General features: G+C 32.0%; 1 protein-coding gene across 2 annotated transcripts in view; it reads left to right on the top strand.

The window, feature by feature from the left end:
- Tdg (Thymine DNA glycosylase) overlaps positions 1–21,153 on the top strand; it is an 889,072-nt gene that overhangs the window by 784,720 nt on the left and 83,199 nt on the right. The window contains exon 10 of one of the 2 annotated variants that reach the window (XM_089595813.1): positions 11,563–12,489. In XM_089595813.1, coding sequence (XP_089451939.1) covers positions 11,563–12,489 — 927 coding nt within the window. The remainder of the gene's footprint in view (positions 1–11,562; positions 12,490–21,153) is intronic. The other variant, XM_089595819.1, reaches the window with a different exon arrangement.

The following is a 21,153-nucleotide window of genomic DNA, read 5'->3' on the forward strand; positions in this document are numbered from 1 at the left end:
TGCAAGTGCGTTTTTTGAAATTTGAAATTGAAGATATTTCAATTCATATTAAATATTAAAAGACATCATTAGATACATTGTATAACAAAATAATACAATACAAAATAGATTTTAAAAAATTACATCAATATTTAGTGAACGTTGACAAAAAATGTTTTAGATTAAAGAATCATTTGAAGTTTGTACTTAAACATAAGTTTATACGTTTGTATTCAAAACTAGAAACACATAAGCCAACATTTGAAAATAACCAAAAGTAATTTGTTAATCTCACACAGACAACCATACCAGAAGAGGTTGCCCAAATAATGTCACTTGAACAAGGTTTTAGTGAAAGAACATTTAATTTAAAAAAAAAGGATGTTATTGATACATTTAAAAATTTAGAACATGGTTTAATAAATACAAAAATAAATGACAGTTCTAAAGAGTTAATAAGACAAACCATAAGTTCAATAGTAAATCTTAGCATAAAAAATAAAACACATTTAAATCAAAATGATCTAGTTTACAGTAAAAAAATCAATTACTCCAAACAATTTTTGAAAGATTATCAAGATTTAATTTTTCTAAAATCTGATAAGGGCAATACCTCTATATGTATGGAAAGAGACAAATATATTAAAAAAATGACTGTGCTTCTGGGTGACACTGACACATATGTAGAAATAAAAAAGAATCCGTTAAAAGTTTTACAAAAAAAGGTACATGAACACTTAAAATATCTTAATAATAACAATTTTTTAAAATACAAGTTTTACAACATACAAATTACACAAACATATACACAATTAGCCAAAGCATATGAACTCCCGAAAATACATAAAAAAGATGTTCCTATAAGACCCATCATTTCACTAACCAATAGTCCAACTTACATGCTTTCAAAGATACTATATAATGCCTTAAAAGTATGTTAGCCAAAATCAAAATTCCACACTAACAATAGTTTGGATCTTATACATAAAATTGAATCTTTTAAAATACTGGAGGATTATGTGTTGGTGTCCCTGGAAGTTACTTCACTATTCACTAATGTATCGTGTGATTTAATTATGAAAAGCCTTCAGAGACGTGTAAGACACATTCGTCGTGCAAAAATTCCGTTTAATGATATCATAGAGTTAACGAAGTTTCTATTTTAAAAAACACATATTTTACCTTCAATAAAAAATTTTATTAACAAATATTTGGTACCCCAATGGGGTCACCAATTTCTCCTTTTTTTGCGGAATTGGTGCTTGACGACCGTGTGAATGACTGTTGGAGGATTTTAAAAAACGAACATAATGTGGAACAGCTCTTTTATTTTTTATACGTTGACGATTCTATTACTTGTATAAGAGAAAAAGATATTGACCTTGTGACCAAAGTTTTTAATAGTTATGACGTAAATTTAAAATTTACAGATGAAGTATAAATAAAAAATCAAATTAATTTCTTAGATATGACGCTAATAAGACAAGATAATAAAATCATAACTAATTGGTACAGAAAAGAATCGTCTACCAACACACTCTTACACTATGAATCAAATCATACACCACAGCAAAAACACAATATAATTTACAACCTAGTAGACAGGGCGATTAAACTTTCTGATTGTTCATTCCATAGTAAAAATATAGAAATTGTGAGACAGATGCTGCTTGAGAATGGCTATCCGAGGTACCTTATTAATAAACACATTAAGATTAGACTTTGTAAAATTAATAGTGCTACAATAAAAGCTACAGAACGTTTGCATTTAAATACCACTATTATAAGTTTGCCTTACTTTCCACAAAACTTTGACAAAATAAAACGAGATTTAAGAAAATTTAATGTACAAGTAATTCCCAGAATAAACAAAAAATTAAACAATATTATACAGTTGGGAAAAGATATCACTGAGACTTTGGATAATACAAATGTTGTATATGAAATCTCATGCAGTGACTGTCTAGCAAAATATACAGGTGAAACGGAGAGAGCGCTAAAAGAGAGAAAACGAGAACATCAAAACAACTATAAATTGGAATCGGTAGTAACTTTACACCAAATCTCTAATGATCATAATTTTGATTCGGATAATATCAAAGTATTGGACAAAGAACCAAATTACAACAAACGTTTGATCTCTGAAATGCTTTACATTACCTCTAATAGTCACAATATAAATAAACAAGAAGATGTAAATAAGTTAAGTCACTCTTATCAAAGTTTTTTCAAATCCGTACGGTTCTAGAAATAAATGTATATTTCTAGAACTAGTTCGTTTATAAGTTAGACATGTAAACTACAAATTTCGGTCGTTGAATTGCGAAATTTGTATGTGCGTATATATGTGCCTGGCTATAAAAGCGATGGTCATTAAAATGTATGCACCTTTGCCATTTTGACTCGCGTGTGAGTTATTTGCTCGACACGTTAAAGTTTCCGTCACTGTTTTTAATAAGGTATTCCGTTTGTTATTTTTACACTATATGTATCCATATTCATTAGTCATTGTAAAATTTATTATTATTGTTAATAAAGCCTGAAGAGGTCAACACTTCAGTCGACGAAACGTCGCTAAAAGAAAAACCATGAGTCTTGTTATTTGCCCCAAAATATCAAGAAAAATATTACATATAATAATTTTGTAATTATATGAGCTGCGTGCGAACGATGACAACGCTGTCATTCTACCCTGAAATTTTGTGTGGCTATAGTTAGCAACAATACATCAGCTGTTTGCCGTTCGTTTTTGTCTCGATGAGTTGTTTACTGTTTAATGTTTACTCTTAACCTTACATTATGATTTATGAGCATACAAAAAGAAAAAAATTTCAAGTGGAAGAGTAGGAATGTTAGTGAAAAAGTATTTTTGTAGCGAACAAAACTTAGTGCCTCAATGAAGAGAAAGTTGGAGCAAGCCAACACTGACTTGGACAAACAAATTGACAAGGAGCAATTCTCCCCGAAAATAGATCGATGGATCGTTGATATCGATATTTTTCGAAATGCTCTGCTATGCTCTTTGTGTAAAAACACAGTTTTCTTAAAAAAGATTGAGGATGAGAAGCGTTACCGACATTTCTACTCCTCACCTTGTAGGCGCACCTTCAGTATACCCCTTCCACGAGTCTCCAAAATATGCACCTATACAGACATTTCCACGCAAATCCTTTCTTCCCCTCGTAGGCGCATACCTCTACCATGCTTCTCAAATGAGAAATAAAATATGCACCTGGTTTAGCACTTTGCGACGATGGAGCGCTCGAATAAGTAAAAAAAAAGTGGGCACACTCCGTAGCTCTGCAATCAGCAATCTTCTTACCAATCGCTGTCTTCAGCGTGTTACTATGTATTAGCCGTGTATGATTTATTTATTGTTGGAGCACTTCATCGAACATAATTACGTGTTATTTTTCCACTTGTATTGGTATTCTTCATTCCCTATTTTATGATATGTTTGTATTTACCAATGATATATTTAAATGTTTATATACTTTAATAGCATGTTGCCCTGAACAGGATCTCTGAAGGATGTTGAAAGATTGGCATTTTTAGATTTTTATTTAAATACAGTCATGCTCTATATCCAAATTTGTAGTAGTATTAATTTATTTATAAGAGATATGTTATTTAATTTTGTTATTAAAGTGTATGATTCAATTATTATATATGAAGGCTGATGTGCAGCGATCGATATTATAAAAGTGGATTTAGTAAAAAATATACTAGAAATTTTTATCAAAGGTTAAGGCGAAAATTATTTTAAAAGGTTCTAAAAAATGCTAAATGTCAAGTAGTGAAAAATACTAAAATTAAGATTGTTATATAAATTTAAGGAGGCGTGTTAGAATATAAGTTCATTTAAATTGATTTTTAGTGCTTTATTTATCTCTTTAACTTAGAAATTTGTTGTCTCTATCACAGATTTATCATCTGAATTTTCATGTAATTCCAGAACAGGATTTTTGATAGGTAATCAGCCTCTATATTATCTTTTCCTGGATAGTATATGTAATGCTGAAATGAAATTAAGAGGTATAATTTAAAATTCATGTTTATTAAGGATTGAAACTTTTCTTGATATTAAAATACTCGAATGGACTATGATCTGTGAAAATACGTTAACGTTGATAATAATCAATAATTTTGAAACAGTGGAAGGGATTGAAAATAAAGCTGTCAAGGGTGTGCCCACGCAACATTTTCCTGCTCCACTGTAAGAAACATGACATCGTTCCAGCGCACATAAAGTATGCCAGTAAGAATTGTGTAAACCTTTCATTTAATAGTAACTTGTGTAATAAGCTGTCTTCAGATTTGATTAAAGGACTGCAAGTGCGTTTTTTGAAATTTGAAATTGAAGATATTTCAATTCATATTAAATATTAAAAGACATCATTAGATACATTGTATAACAAAATAATACAATACAAAATAGATTTTAAAAAATTACATCAATATTTAGTGAACGTTGACAAAAAATGTTTTAGATTAAAGAATCATTTGAAGTTTGTACTTAAACATAAGTTTATACGTTTGTATTCAAAACTAGAAACACATAAGCCAACATTTGAAAATAACCAAAAGTAATTTGTTAATCTCACACAGACAACCATACCAGAAGAGGTTGCCCAAATAATGTCACTTGAACAAGGTTTTAGTGAAAGAACATTTAATTTAAAAAAAAAGGATGTTATTGATACATTTAAAAATTTAGAACATGGTTTAATAAATACAAAAATAAATGACAGTTCTAAAGAGTTAATAAGACAAACCATAAGTTCAATAGTAAATCTTAGCATAAAAAATAAAACACATTTAAATCAAAATGATCTAGTTTACAGTAAAAAAATCAATTACTCCAAACAATTTTTGAAAGATTATCAAGATTTAATTTTTCTAAAATCTGATAAGGGCAATACCTCTATATGTATGGAAAGAGACAAATATATTAAAAAAATGACTGTGCTTCTGGGTGACACTGACACATATGTAGAAATAAAAAAGAATCCGTTAAAAGTTTTACAAAAAAAGGTACATGAACACTTAAAATATCTTAATAATAACAATTTTTTAAAATACAAGTTTTACAACATACAAATTACACAAACATATACACAATTAGCCAAAGCATATGAACTCCCGAAAATACATAAAAAAGATGTTCCTATAAGACCCATCATTTCACTAACCAATAGTCCAACTTACATGCTTTCAAAGATACTATATAATGCCTTAAAAGTATGTTAGCCAAAATCAAAATTCCACACTAACAATAGTTTGGATCTTATACATAAAATTAAATCTTTTAAAATACTGGAGGATTATGTGTTGGTGTCCCTGGAAGTTACTTCACTATTCACTAATGTATCGTGTGATTTAATTATGAAAAGCCTTCAGAGACGTGTAAGACACATTCGTCGTGCAAAAATTCCGTTTAATGATATCATAGAGTTAACGAAGTTTCTATTTTAAAAAACACATATTTTACCTTCAATAAAAAATTTTATTAACAAATATTTGGTACCCCAATGGGGTCACCAATTTCTCCTTTTTTTGCGGAATTGGTGCTTGACGACTGTGTGAATGACTGTTGGAGGATTTTAAAAAACGAACATAATGTGGAACAGCTCTTTTATTTTTTATACGTTGACGATTCTATTACTTGTATAAGAGAAAAAGATATTGACCTTGTGACCAAAGTTTTTAATAGTTATGACGTAAATTTAAAATTTACAGATGAAGTATAAATAAAAAATCAAATTAATTTCTTAGATATGACGCTAATAAGACAAGATAATAAAATCATAACTAATTGGTACAGAAAAGAATCGTCTACCAACACACTCTTACACTATGAATCAAATCATACACCACAGCAAAAACACAATATAATTTACAACCTAGTAGACAGGGCGATTAAACTTTCTGATTGTTCATTCCATAGTAAAAATATAGAAATTGTGAGACAGATGCTGCTTGAGAATGGCTATCCGAGGTACCTTATTAATAAACACATTAAGATTAGACTTTGTAAAATTAATAGTGCTACAATAAAAGCTACAGAACGTTTGCATTTAAATACCACTATTATAAGTTTGCCTTACTTTCCACAAAACTTTGACAAAATAAAACGAGATTTAAGAAAATTTAATGTACAAGTAATTCCCAGAATAAACAAAAAATTAAACAATATTATACAGTTGGGAAAAGATATCACTGAGACTTTGGATAATACAAATGTTGTATATGAAATCTCATGCAGTGACTGTCTAGCAAAATATACAGGTGAAACGAAGAGAGCGCTAAAAGAGAGAAAACGAGAACATCAAAACAACTATAAATTGGAATCGGTAGTAACTTTACACCAAATCTCTAATGATCATAATTTTGATTCGGATAATATCAAAGTATTGGACAAAGAACCAAATTACAACAAACGTTTGATCTCTGAAATGCTTTACATTACCTCTAATAGTCACAATATAAATAAACAAGAAGATGTAAATAAGTTAAGTCACACTTATCAAAGTTTTTTCAAATCCGTACGGTTCTAGAAATAAATGTATATTTCTAGAACTAGTTCGTTTATAAGAAAGACATGTAAACTACAAATTTCGGTCGTTGAATTGCGAAATTTGTATGTGCGTATATATGTGCCTGGCTATAAAAGCGATGGTCATTAAAATGTATGCACCTTTGCCATTTTGACTCGCGTGTGAGTTATTTGCTCGACACGTTAAAGTTTCCGTCACTGTTTTCAATAAGGTATTCCGTTTGTTATTTTTACACTATATGTATCCATATTCATTAGTCATTGTAAAATTTATTATTATTGTTAATAAAGCCTGAAGAGGTCAACACTTCAGTCGACGAAACGTCGCTAAAAGAAAAACCATGAGTCTTGTTATTTGCCCCAAAATATCAAGAAAAATATTACATATAATAATTTTGTAATTATATGAGCTGCGTGCGAACGATGACAACGCTGTCATTCTACCCTGAAATTTTGTGTGGCTATAGTTAGCAACAATACATCAGCTGTTTGCCGTTCGTTTTTGTCTCGATGAGTTGTTTACTGTTTAATGTTTACTCTTAACCTTACATTATGATTTATGAGCATACAAAAAGAAAAAAATTTCAAGTGGAAGAGTAGGAATGTTAGTGAAAAAGTATTTTTGTAGCGAACAAAACTTAGTGCCTCAATGAAGAGAAAGTTGGAGCAAGCCAACACTGACTTGGACAAACAAATTGACAAGGAGCAATTCTCCCCGAAAATAGATCGATGGATCGTTGATATCGATATTTTTCGAAATGCTCTGCTATGCTCTTTGTGTAAAAACACAGTTTTCTTAAAAAAGATTGAGGATGAGAAGCGTTACGGATTAGTGAGTATTTTTAGTATTCGTTTTGACGGCTATCTCCTCATCAACAAAGTACCCACCAGTGAATACATCTTATAGCAGGCAGAGGGAAAACGTAGAGTGTATACAGTAAATTGCAGAGCTGCTCAAGATCAGCTGTTGTAACTTTCACTTTTTTTAGTCAAAATTTTTGAAGTTTTAAACTCAATACTGTAATATTTTTTAGGACCACTAGATACTATAATGGGTGGCACTCATTCAAATGAAGTATTAGTTAAGCTCAATATCCTATTGATAGAACATCATCTTTTCAAGAGGCATGAACCAATTGTTGGTAAAATCATCTAAAATTTCGCTAAGAACAGTTTTCATAATGCTATACAACTTGAGAAACAGTTGACTTTCCAAAATATCAATAAAACAAGCCAAATACTGTTAATATTTTATGAATTCTTTATCATCTTTTTTTACTGTCATTGTCATATTAGAGCGCAGAAATATTCCTTACTGACTACGATAGATTTATATTTTTGATTTCCTTACATCTACGATGTGCGATAACTATGTAGTATTTTTATAATTTACAACTAACGTATACTGAATAATATTTTTAATGATGAAAATGATCAATTTATACCAAGGATAACAAAGTGGTTTCATATGCAGTTTTCTTGGGCAGATCTTTACTGACTTATGAATTCTCCACACACTAATAAAATTGTTTTATAAAATCTGAGAGCTTTTTATTTTCCTATTTTTAACAGGCTGACGCATTTGGATACAAGTTTTATAGCACCAGATTCCAGTTTTGCTGATATTAATGGTGATCATCTTTGTATGGACTTGGAACAGAGTGCATTATCAACAACTAACGACAGTACTTCTCTGATCTCTCCTTTTCTTATTGCACCTTTGACAACTTCTGATCTTACTCAGCCTATTGAGGCACCAGGCGTAAAATCACACAAGCCACTGAGGACATTTGAATTACTGTCATCAATTTTTAGTAATAATTTATCAATAAATCATCCTTTACAGGCGATTCCCATTTACTCCGTACACAGGGATGGCGTAAGCTTGATGACAAGTCACAATTATCCTTTTGAGCAGAAGAAAGAAAAAGTAAGGATTGCAGTGTCGTATGATGTGGCACATAGAAAGTGTAGTTTTGGCTAAAATTATGACTGCCTCAACAGGTATCATTGTCTATTTGGTATGTACAGCCTTACAATTTTGGATTATGGCAGCATAAATCGAAAGTGCAGAAAATGCGATCTTGGGTACTCTGCTTCTGATCATGGTTGGTGGCTCAATTTTTATGGAAGCGCTAAGGCAATGGAGAATGATCTTGCAGTTGAACTTGTTTGCCATAGTCAAATATTGGAAGAATTTAACGTTGGAGTTGGAGTTTTTAGTGGAGATAATAACAGTGCCTCCATAGCAAAATTTAAAACTCAAAGCGACCATGATATAATCAAATTGTCTGATAGTAATTACGTGTCCAAGGGCATCTCAAATCAACTTTTTAGCATGCAAAAGCAGTATATATCAGGTGCTTTTCATATTCTGTTGCTTAAAATGTGGGGGTACTGAAAATTTACAAGCTGCTATTTGAAGTATTCCTTCTCATGTTTTTAACGAACGTGATAGCTGTGGTACATGGTGTGGTTACACACGAAAAAAAAGAAAATTATCAGCATTCTCCGATTCCAGGTGGATTCACCAATGCGTTTTTGCGAGCTCTGCTCACAACATTATTCGCTAAGGTCACCAATATTGCTGGTAAATTTGCACATGGATCATTAACTCATAGAAATGAAAATTTAAATCAAGTAACAACAAACAAGTGTCCAAAAACGAGAAGCTACTTGAGAAGTGCATCTGCAGATTATAGGTACGCTTCTGCCATCTGTAATATTAATCTGGGAGAGCGTTATGTTGAGGCAGTGACATACAATTTGAATTTATCCCCCTGTACTAAAAATACATTCACTGGAAAAAAGTTGGTCGCCCTGCGCCACCGAATACAGTCACGCCGTGCACTCACTTTCTTGGTCGCGCCGCATGCCTGTTTTGGGCGCGCGGCGCCCTCTAGTCAGTTATATATTGCCCTTTTAAGATATAAAAATCCGAGAAGTATTTCCATTCAACTTAAAGATGAAATAAAATTTGAAGCACAAAATGTTGTTTGGTCCAAACCTTCTGGTCTCACAACCTTAGTGAAACTAATAATCAGTGTACCAAATTTCAAACTGATCTAATCGCTGTGAGCTGAGTAATAAATTTTTACCTTTTTTTTGCATGGCCTCTTACGGTGGGTCTCAAAAAAAACTATAAGACTTGTGGTTCAAAGTGCTTCTAATAATGAGAAGCTCATGAAAAAAAAATATAATTTTGTACTTGATACGTTATATGTTAGTATAGAATTTTTAGGTTGTGTTTGCTGGTTTTAGACATATTACAATAGAAAGACCACAATTCACGGTGAAAATGAAGGTATCAGAAAGTGAACATACTAGAAAAGGCAACATCACCAGAGCTCCATGCGGGCACACTACTTAAAACTCGAAATTCTTGTACAATCTTCTTCTTGTTAATTTAACGATTCCAACTAACTTTTTTAGAAGTGTCATCACGTTTAAAGAATGATTAAGTATGGTTTTACATCTTCTTAACTTAAAAGTATTTACAACAATTATGAACAAATATAATTCTTGAAACAATTATTGTTCTTTGAGCTTATAATAAACATGTCAGAAATGTTCGAGGCAGCCAAAGTACAGCTGTAGTGGAGCATACATACCTATAAGTATATATGTATACCTATCAGAAGTTTATGCTTACGTTTGATGCATATACTGTGTTTGTTATTTTATTACCGATAGCAGGAAAAATATACGAGTACTTGGAAAAAATTATCAATACTTTTGATAAGAATCTTCAGAGGCAGTAGAAAAAGCCAGTTTATAATGTACTTGGACGAAAAAAAAACTTATTGATTGTACTTACAGAAGTCAATTGTAATTATTCATTTAATCATTTTTAAGCTGTTTTAATTTGTATACATCAATCTTTTATAGCTTAAGAAACAAGAATTATTGAATGCAAAGAATCCTTATTTTAGTGATTATTATACTTGATATTATTCGTTTTTTTAAATCTGCACAATACGAGCGACAAGAAAATGGTGACTTGCACAGATGTATGGATTACTGACTCATACCGTTTGGAAGGAACGTGTTTCCTCTTTCTTTGCAAATACCTCAAGAAAACGCTTTGCTCTCAGCAGTTTGCAAAAAGGCATTCAAAAGAAAAGGAAATTTTCCTCATAATGTGTCTCTTCAAATATTTTTATTTTTGTCGGAAAATGCAAGTGTAACTCAGTTTGTGTTTCTATTCTGTAAGAGCTTATATTGAAAAAAAGAATTAACAGGAAAAATTTCTTGAGATTTTGGAAGACTTCAGGCAGAAATAAAGGTATTATAAGATTTAGCAGAGTAAAATTCATCAATTTTAACATGTGTCATTACGTAGATTTCCGCAAGGGAGTACCGTAAGGTTTAAATTTCTCAATGACACTCAGATTTACATCAATAATAGCTATGGTTTGGTAGTATATTTAAATATATATTGAAGAAAAACTAATCAAAATATTTTTAGACCCTCATATGCTATGTATTTCTTGTTTATTTTTTCTCGCTACATTTGTACTTGTACATTTTATCAACTTATGGTGACATAAGCTGTAGTTGCCCATCATATTTGATGGTTACGCTGAGTATATCTAGCATTCAGAAAAATAACTTGTTCTGAAATTTTTTCCGCAGCCTTTTTTTATTATTTCTTTGTTTTATCTATGTATTGACCGTAAAACAAAATTTTTCACCCTTCGTGTAACATCCATAATTAACTGGCCAAAAGCTACACAGAATTGTTACTTTTTTATGCCAAGCACTCATTTGTTAATAATTTTTTTAATTTATCTCATAGTGGTCGGAAAATTCGGAGCTTAAGAGTTATTACTCGATATTATTATAATTAATAGTATAATTAACTTCATTGTATTAATTCATTAATTGTAAGTTCTAACGATGAAATAATTTTTACAATTTTGGCTCCTTAATAACTTTTTCGAGATAAGAATACTAAACATAAAAGTGATAACAAGTGGTATTTTCTAAACTTGCGTATATTTGCTTTTTTTTAAACTTCCATTTAGATAAAGAACAATACTACAGCGCCTCAAATGAATTCGTAGGTGTGATAGTGAAGCAAGAGGTAAACCTGATAGTGGGCAAAAAAAAACGTGGTCGACCAAAAAAAATCAAGAATCCGGAAGAAATACCAGTCCCTGATTCCGAAAAAATAGATAAAAACGGTGAGATTATAAAAAAGCGACGTGGTCGGCCTAAGAAGATTCATCAACAACAAAAGCTAGCTGAACGTGAGACTAAAGAGCGTGAGCTTCAGCTACAGCAATCAAATCACCAGCAACAACATCACCAACACCAGCAGCATCACCAGCACTGTCAGCAATTCAGCCAACTTGGTGATGACTATGGTAATATGTCTGGCTCTTTTACACCAACCACATTGTCATCATCCAAGACCTTTTCCAACTTGGTTTCCTATCATCAGCCTTTACCTGATTCTGTAGGTTACTATGGACATTCTCTGTCTGACGGAACCTATAATCTTGGCCAAACTAACAAGCAGCAGCAACACTACTGCCAAAGTCCAAAATCAACGGAACTTGGATATGGCCATACAGAACTCTCTTCAGAAATGAGCCCAGCTCTCAGCTCAGATAATAATTTAAGCAAAAGCCTCTCACCTGATATTCAACAGCCTCCTGACTTTGATCGCTCAGGTCTACCCCAGCAAACTGCTGTTTACAGTGCCACAGAACATGGCAGTCCAGCCAGAACATCTTTTACCAGTTACATAAGCTATCATGAGCAACAACAGCATCAACATCAACAACAGTTACTATTACAACAACATGAACAGCAGCAATCTCATCAAGGCATATCCACACCTCTGAGCCAGACAACAGATGAACACTCGCACTCAACGCCACCACAGACGCACCAGCATACACCAACGCACTCAATGTCACCACATCCTCACGAACAGTACTCTCAATGTAAGTAAATATATGTCTTTCTCCAATAGTATAAGTCATACTAATAAATTTCAAACTCATACATGCATATGTAGATATATTCGCTGTGTCGCGACCTGCCTCAGTACCATTATTGACAAAAAATATTAATGTAATCGTTGGGGTGAACAAAGCAAATTGTTATAAAAACAAAAATAATTTTAAAAAAATTCGTCGCAAAGATATAACATATTTTCAATGTTCTGAATGTTTGTGGTCAGGTAAGATTTATTGCTTGATTGTAACAGTGAAAAAAAAACTTAGCCCTTGATCCTCGTGTTCTTTTTAACCAAAAAATTTAGCCAATCACTTCATTGAAACAGATAGCTTTATTGAATTTTTCTTTAATTACTATTAAATGCAAGAGAAAAGTACGTACAAAAGTAATATACTTAAGAACATAGATTTTGAAGTAAAAAAATTTTACTTGGTCAGAAGTAACAATAATAAACAATACGTCATCTGTATTTAAAGGTACACCTAAACTATAAACCTTTTCTTACAGTTTTCAATTGCTAAAGGAGTTACAAAAGAACAAAAAAGAATTTTTTTTGTATTTTGTTCCTTCATAAAAAAAGCTTTATTACGGACAAAAAATGACAGAAAATACACTATTTTTTTGTGTGAGTGTGTGTGAGTGTAATTGTGTTAAGGAATCCTGACAGTTACATCTCATTATTTATTTAATCGATTGAGATCAATCAAGGATTTCGTAAGATTCTCGTTTCTGTTGCAAAAAAAAGTTAGTTCCGCTGTCTGCGTTTGGCACATTTTCAGTTAAGATGTCATTGAATTTTTGTTTATTAATTTTTTTAAATTAATTTTTTCAATATTTTGTTTTTATCATTGTAGAATAATATTATCAGTTAGTATTCCTGACATAGACTTAATTATTTTACAAAATAACTTACTTCGATAAAAAAATTTAATTTAAATCGATGCTCGTTTATGAGTGTACATGTATGTATGCATAGCCATACCATACGATCGCTAATTATGCACGCGATATAAAACCTTTGTACCCGAAATAAAATGGTAATGCTATCAAAAAATTATATTGAGTAATTATTAACATTTCAGCCCGCACAGTTATAACATAACAAGGCATTCATTAGGTACAAAATACTCGTCATTTCACAGTGACTGGAAGTAGCATGCAAGAGCGTGAAGTGGTTAATGCAATATTCAACGTTTTTGGACAGATCTTCTATGGATACTACTCATACATGTAAAAGTCGTATGTTTCTAAATAGAAGTTAAGAGTACTACCTCTATGGTCATTGCTCATTAAAATCCTTAATACTCAATATAACAGTTTGCTGCCAGTAGCCTACATTGTTTGTATAAATGTGCCAAACCTGAGTGAGGTAAATTTGTTATATCTAATACTACCTAAATTCTACTTACAAGATAGTACCATTCGATATCCTTTATCTTACTTAGAATTCAAGATCAACTTAAAGACATATACAAAACAGATATGTATGAGCGGTGCCTATATAAGACCTCTGTACGTAAAGATTCGAAAATTACATTCACCAATTTGCATGCTATTTTTAATTACTGTGTTGTAAAAAGTATTTTGTACCTTATAAAGGACTTGCTATTTTATAACAGTATGGGCCGAAACGTTGTAAGTTATTGAAAATTCATTCTTGCTCAGCAATACCACCCAAATAATTTTTCTTTAAATTAATGATTGGCTACTTCTCGATCCTTGAAACTTTAAATTTATAGTATCAATTTACTTGTTAAAACAACATAATGATAGGATGAAATTGGCAATTAGCTGGAGGCAAATCAGAAAATAAATAATTTTTTTTTCTTCGTTTGGTGTTTTTTATTTTACAAACTTTTTATTGGCTGTTGTGGGAACTTCATCAGCCTACAAAGATATATTACATATTATATCTTACACTTTATATCGTCTTACATATCATATTATCTTATATTACATATTATACTCTCTTTCATGAGTGAATTCTTATTTTTTGTGGTATGGATTAAAAACTCTTAGCATTAAGTCTAAATCTTCTTTTAGACCAATTAAACAGTCACTTTCTAGTTTATCTGTTACAAGATCTACTGAAGAAGAGTTTGGAGAGCCAATTGAAGTACCGAAGATTTGTTTGCAATAATTGTTATTAGAGGTAAAGTAGGTATTTTTAAATAAAAACCGTATGCAGTCTCTGATTTTTTCTATGAATATTTTGGGATTTTAAAAAAAAGTTTTATTACGTCTGTCGATACTATTTATTCCATGAGGGAATATGCGTTACAAAATAATATAGCCACCCACACTGCGGTCTAAGCCGTCTCCTCAATCTCCTCTCTTACGCACTCCCTCTCACTCCATTTATCTTTCTCTTGCATGTACACTGCACGCTCCCTTCCCCCCGCTGCTATATAACATATATATTATAGGTATGTATGTTTCTACGCTATGTCAAAACTGATGCACTTGCTCAAACTAAGGTATAGGTATGGAGATAAAAAAGGAAAAGATAAGCAACAGCTGTACCTCTACTAGAGGCAAAGTAAACGTAATTATATTCTATACATACATACGTGTTGTATGTCCCGGTTCGCGCGAGAATTCTAGTAAGAAGCATGATAAGAATCGTCTTCCTTTACTATTTATCCTTTTAAATATAAACTTTCTCACTTTGCTCGGATCGTTAATGTTAACGGACGATACAGCCCCGTCACTTTTTCTCAAAACTTAACCTATCACCATACTTACTACTAAAGCTTATTGTTATTCAATGGTGAATGAACCACGAACTTTAAGTGAAGTAGTAAGAAAAATAGTATACATCACACGGGACGTCACTCGATAATCCACTCTGGTGGTTTGACCCCTTTATTTATTGATTTTGATGCTGACGCTTCAATCTCGATAAATCTTATGCGTTATTTATTGACGCCTAAGATTGTATACATTAAATATATTTGAAGTTTACCTTCCAGTTAGCCTTCTTTCGACTTTTGGCATGGTTAAGACTTATGTAAGCCCTAAAGGCTGTTTTTGTCAACTTCGTTAATTTGTAAAATATTTGTTGGTGATGTAGTTCGACGTTGGATAGCCCTTAAAAGGGCCGGTAAGCTAAGCTCTTTCTTGCCTGAAGTTTCCAGAAAACGTGACTGTCTAAATACCTCAGGGTGATTTTTTCTGGCCTGCTGTTGTAGCATCAGACTGATTGGAAGAAAAATACAACGTCTGTAGAGTTAGAGAAGACGTAGGTATCTAAAAAACTTTTTCTTTGCAGACTCCGTTGTTTCCATAATTTGAGGTGGGAAGAGTGGTTTGTGATGCTTGCCCGTTAGAGACGGTTCCGTTTGCTAAAATTAATGTTTTCTCTGTACCTATTAGGTTAGCCTACCACAGACCTAAGGAAGGATCGATGATGTCTGGTTTAATACTGAGAGTTGAAAGGGTAATATAGGGTCATTGGTTGCCGCGACTCCCATTCTTGCAACGAACAACTCTGCCCATGACGTCTGCCAGTGGATGACTGACTTGGTTCAATAGTGGTCGACATTATATAGTCTTTTAGTCATCAAATTGTTGACGGAAATGGTCGTAAAAATATATTTGATGGCAAGGTAAATTAACCTGGAGTGGTCCTTAGAAGAACCCACAAGATTGACAGTTAAGTAATGAGCGTAAATACTTATAATGGCTCACAAAAAATGGCAAGACTTTCAGCTATTCCTTGTTTATTAATCTTGGTGATTGAGAGCTAGCTGCTGCTAGCTTGAATCTTACCATCAGAGTCTCTGTGTACGGAGACCATGCTGGAGGAAGGTACACCACTGGGAGAAGAACATCTCGTCTTTGGGTCGTTCCCTGGATAACCAATAACTCATTGTTAGTTGGGAAAGTGGACCTGGAGAATACCTTTCCTGTCGGTAGGCCGTTAGGATGACCACTAAGAATGAGACTATTGTGGCTGCTTAATCTCCTCAGGATTGTTTTTTCTGGCTTGCTGTTGTAGAAAAATCTGCTCTCGTAGTCCCAGAACGGTCGGAAGAATGGGCATGAAATCCCAAAATGCAACAGCAGGTTCTGCTGTGGCTAGACACGTCTCCTGGTATGTCGCTGGAGACGTTAGAAACTAGCGATTACAACGGTCGAAGCGACTTTGCTGTATATGTCAGTAATATGTATTTGTAGCCTGGTGTATTTGAGGTACAGCAGTGGAAAAAATATTGCTAAAAAAAAACACTAAATAAAAAATGTTGTATTTAATTTATTTTCTAATTTGCCTTCAGCTGATTGCTGATTCCATCCTATCTGAATAAGGTTATAGAAATCGCTGATTTATTTTATTTATTAAAACCCACACTGGTTATTACCATTCATATTATTAATATCCTCATTCTTATAATAATAATTTTATCGAGTCGCGCGGGAGCGTAACGAGAAGTTTGGGAAAGCAGACGAAGCCTTAGCGACCGCGCTACTATTTACTTCAGATTTGCATCCTCGAATTTTCAAATACTGAAAAATAAGTATTATTGCCAGTATCCCTGATATATTTTGGTTTAATTAAGTCTATTTGATCCTAGTCCACAATTTTACCAAAAAATGTAGGTCAAAAAGTCGTTAAAACAACAAAAATGAGACATGTGTTTCTCGAAATGGTCAAAACAAGATTTTTTCAGGCTCAGTATCTAAGAAATGGTCTTATTGTTAAGTTAGCTGCAAGCCAAATTTTTCCTGTGTATAGTTGGAGTAGGCATGTTCTTAAAATCAAGCAGAGTTGCCAACAGTGTGATTTTAGCTACAGGTACACTCTAATTTCATAAATTCACAGTACATGATAGCATGCAGTGTTGGGAGTTCTCAGTGATTAAGGTGGTAGATCGCTTGCTTCCCACCTGGAGGGCTCTGGTTTGAGACTCCGTTCCGTTACTTTCTCCAGGTGGTGTTTTTAATATAAACTAATCACTAGAATATCATATAAATAGGCTAATGGTATATAGCATTTCACCGTGGCATGCAGATATGCAGTTTATAGGAAGACGCAATGATGCCTCAGAAAAGGGAGGTGATGGATATGACTCTCTAATACTAAAATCATCCCTTAAACGATCAATAATACAAATAATGCGAAATATGTGGCAAATCGAGGTCAAATGTATATGTGCGCACTTATAAGCATGTAAAATGTACCCAGCCTTTCGAACGACTGACAAAATGAGGTGTTGGTAAGGTAGCACACCTAACGTGGGAAAATTTTGACAACGCAAAAAATGTAAATATTAAGAATACTTCAATATCCTATTTATCCTAACCCTGAATTTCATGTGCCTTAAATGTGCATAATCTAATCGATTAGATTGGAAGCTCTAATAATTTCCGAGAGTGCCCTAAATAACAAGCTGTAAACCTAAGCCTTATTTGATTTAGCGATTTGCATGGTAAATAATCATACATTAATCATCAATTGTTTATTTACAAGTAGGATAGGAAATGATTCAATAAAAACTTCTAGTAACTTAGATACCACTTTTACGATTTTCGTACGTATTTTCGTGATAAATAATTTTTTACTGTGAGAAAACTTCAGGTGTTAAATAACTGTAATTCAGAATTTTTAGATTTTATTATTATATTAAAAAAACAATGATTAAAGGTAGTCGATTCAATGACGAACTTAGGGTTTTTGATGTTAATAGTTACTAAGTATTTTATCTAAAAAATCTGTTGGAAGAAGTAATTGAATTCATGTAGTAAGTTTAAAGAAAAATTGCTAAGAATAATATGATAAAGTAGTTTGATAAAAAAAAGAAAAAGAAAAGAGCATCTTAAATAAAAATCGTGAAACTGTATTTTTTAGGACAATTTATTTTATTTGGTGAATTAAGAAACTGTTTCCAAAAATTAACTGCATTCAAATATACTTGAAACATCTTTAAATAAGCAAATTTTAGTACAAATTAAGTAGAACTGTTGTAAATCACCGTAGCTATGTTTTACAGACTTTGTTTCTATCCAGTACTTTCTAATATAAGCAGCATTTATTGTTATTAAGTTTTTTAAATTAAACATTTAAAAATGGTATTTTCCTGAAAAGTCATGATATCCCCTTAAAAAAAGCTTTTTACAGACCTTAAATGTTAGGTAAGTTTGATGTATTGAGTTCGTATTTCGTAATGAATTTTTGAACCTATATACACACTGGCTGTGAAGAGTATTCTTCCTAATGAATCTGTAGCCTTAACAAGTTCTGAAATCAAGATATAAAAATGGTCAAGTTTTTTTTTGCACAGCATACATTTTGTATGACATTCGTAGTATAATACTATTTAGTACTCGTACTTTAACAAAATCAAACTAAGGAATATTGACTTTTGACTGGTATTTCATACAAACCTCACATAAAATACAATTATGCCTTGCTATGTAGAAAGTATATAAAAATGTTAGGGCAAAAGGCAGTAAAGTACGAGTACTAAATATTATTATACTACGGATGTCATACAAAATGTATGCTGCGCAAAAAAAGAACTTGACCGTTTTTATATCTTGATTTCAGAACTTGTTAAGGCTACAGATTCATTAAGAACAATACTATTCACTGCTAGTGTGTAGGTTCAGAAGTTCCTTACGAAATATGAACTCAATACATCAAACTCACCTAACATTTAGGGTTTGTAAAAAGCTATTTTGAAGGGGTTGTTGTTACCTGAGTAAAAATTCTTTACTTTAATATCTCTTTAACATATTATTTCTATTCGTATATTTTCCGCACCTAATGATGATTGATAGAAAAGTCAATGTGGCTCGATACTCGTTCCAGGACTGTGATTATCTGACCATTATGGTTGACAAGAATATACCTATGGTTACTTCTTCCACGATTGCCTTTAGCCTTGATTCTTTATTGAAAAACTTAAATTATGCCCTTTCGTAGACAATTATGACAAGAATTTCAAGTGTCTATCTTAAGAAGATAATTGTAGTAGTAGGTAGGTAAAATTTGTTTGTATAAATTTCTCCATAGTGGAGGCACTTTTCAATTCATACTGTTGATATTATTCACTATTACAGTGACGGTTGACTATAGATACACAATGCTTTTTGGGAGAGGGAATAAAAGTGTCACTAAAGTATCTTCAAGAATTATAAAGTTGCAAACATATGATTATTGAAAAAAGAATCTTCAAAAGTATTTGATTATAATGTTGTGTAGAAGGCATACTGCATTTATAATTATGAAACGCATATGGTACTGCATTTAGTGGCTTCCTCATTATTTTGGCTCGGTCACGTTGATAACAATCCAATTCTATAGTGGACTCACAACAGTGATTACCGAACATATGTAGATTAAGTAAGCATACAGTCAATAGTACCGCATGTATGAGAGTAGTTAGCGCTCATTGCAAAAGTACCCTTATTAATTTCTCTGCTAACGCGTAAGTATACGTTATCATTAGACCCACCTAGGATAAAGTACCCAGTAGTTGGACAGAAGTAAAAATAGCACCAGTAGTTGGACAGTTCAATATAATTAATGTTTTCGAATTGACGACGTTTCCAAATAGGAAAAAAAAAATTTATTTATAATCCATCAATGCATAATAATGCCTGATAAAAAAACTAATCTTTAAAACTCTTTTTTGTTTTTACGTCAAAAAATATGTTTTAAATGCGAAGCATGTAAGATTGCTGTCCAAAAATAGATCCCTTTAATAACATAGGAGGGTTTCTATACTCAGTACTTGCAAAAAATCGCTAAAAATTATAATTTATACTTGGGCATAGAACGTTCAAGTTATTTTCTAACTAAAGTTACCTCGCAAAATGCATATTATTAGAATTTTTATTGAGTTTATCAGAGTAAAACGTATCGAAAAATATAAATAACTCTGCCTAAGAATAGCTTTCATTCGATAACACACGATTCTTCCTATACCTGGTACTTGGACAGTAAAAAACACTTAAAATTATTAATTATAACAAAATATTATATGTTAATGTTACTGTTGAAAATTAAAATAAACTTGTGTAGTGATTAGAAACTATACCATGTAGTAAAAAAAATGTAATCATTGAGTAGTTGAGAGATGTGAGAGAGCTTTTTGAAATTAGGTCCACCCTAACCTCCTTTTCATTTAATTAACATGGGGTATTCAATTATCGGCACCAAGTCTCATGTTGATTTCAGTTAGGTCTTGATGATTTTTCTTTGATATTAATTTTTTCTTCGTTTATTAACCTGACATTTTTTTTTCTATTCAATAAAAAAAATTTTTGAATAATTAGTGCAATTTTTTTTTACCATCATTTTTTATTAGTTTTTTATGAATAAACAAAGAAAATTTTGACTGTCAAAAGTGTCTAACTACTGGGTACTTTACCTTGCATAAATTTTTGAAATAAAAGCATTTCTAAGCCTTTCCACTCCAAGAGAAGTGTTTTCCTATAATCTCTTTCTGTCAACTTGACCCTTTTACTACTAAGTAAAACAACAAGTGTACCGATAGTTAACAAGACCTAAGATTTTCACATCGATTAGCTTGAAAAAAAATTGATTTATAAATTACAGTTTTAGAACGTAACGTAGCATCTGCATGCCAAATAGATAGCTCTGTTAAATGAAGAGAAATTTGAGTACTTTTGTTTGACATCAA

Source organism: Copidosoma floridanum, unplaced genomic scaffold (assembly GCF_036245765.1).
Source record: "Copidosoma floridanum isolate Cflo_tuat_1 unplaced genomic scaffold, Cflo_Japanese_pri ptg000004l, whole genome shotgun sequence".
Taxonomy (NCBI): Eukaryota; Metazoa; Arthropoda; class Insecta; order Hymenoptera; family Encyrtidae; genus Copidosoma; species Copidosoma floridanum.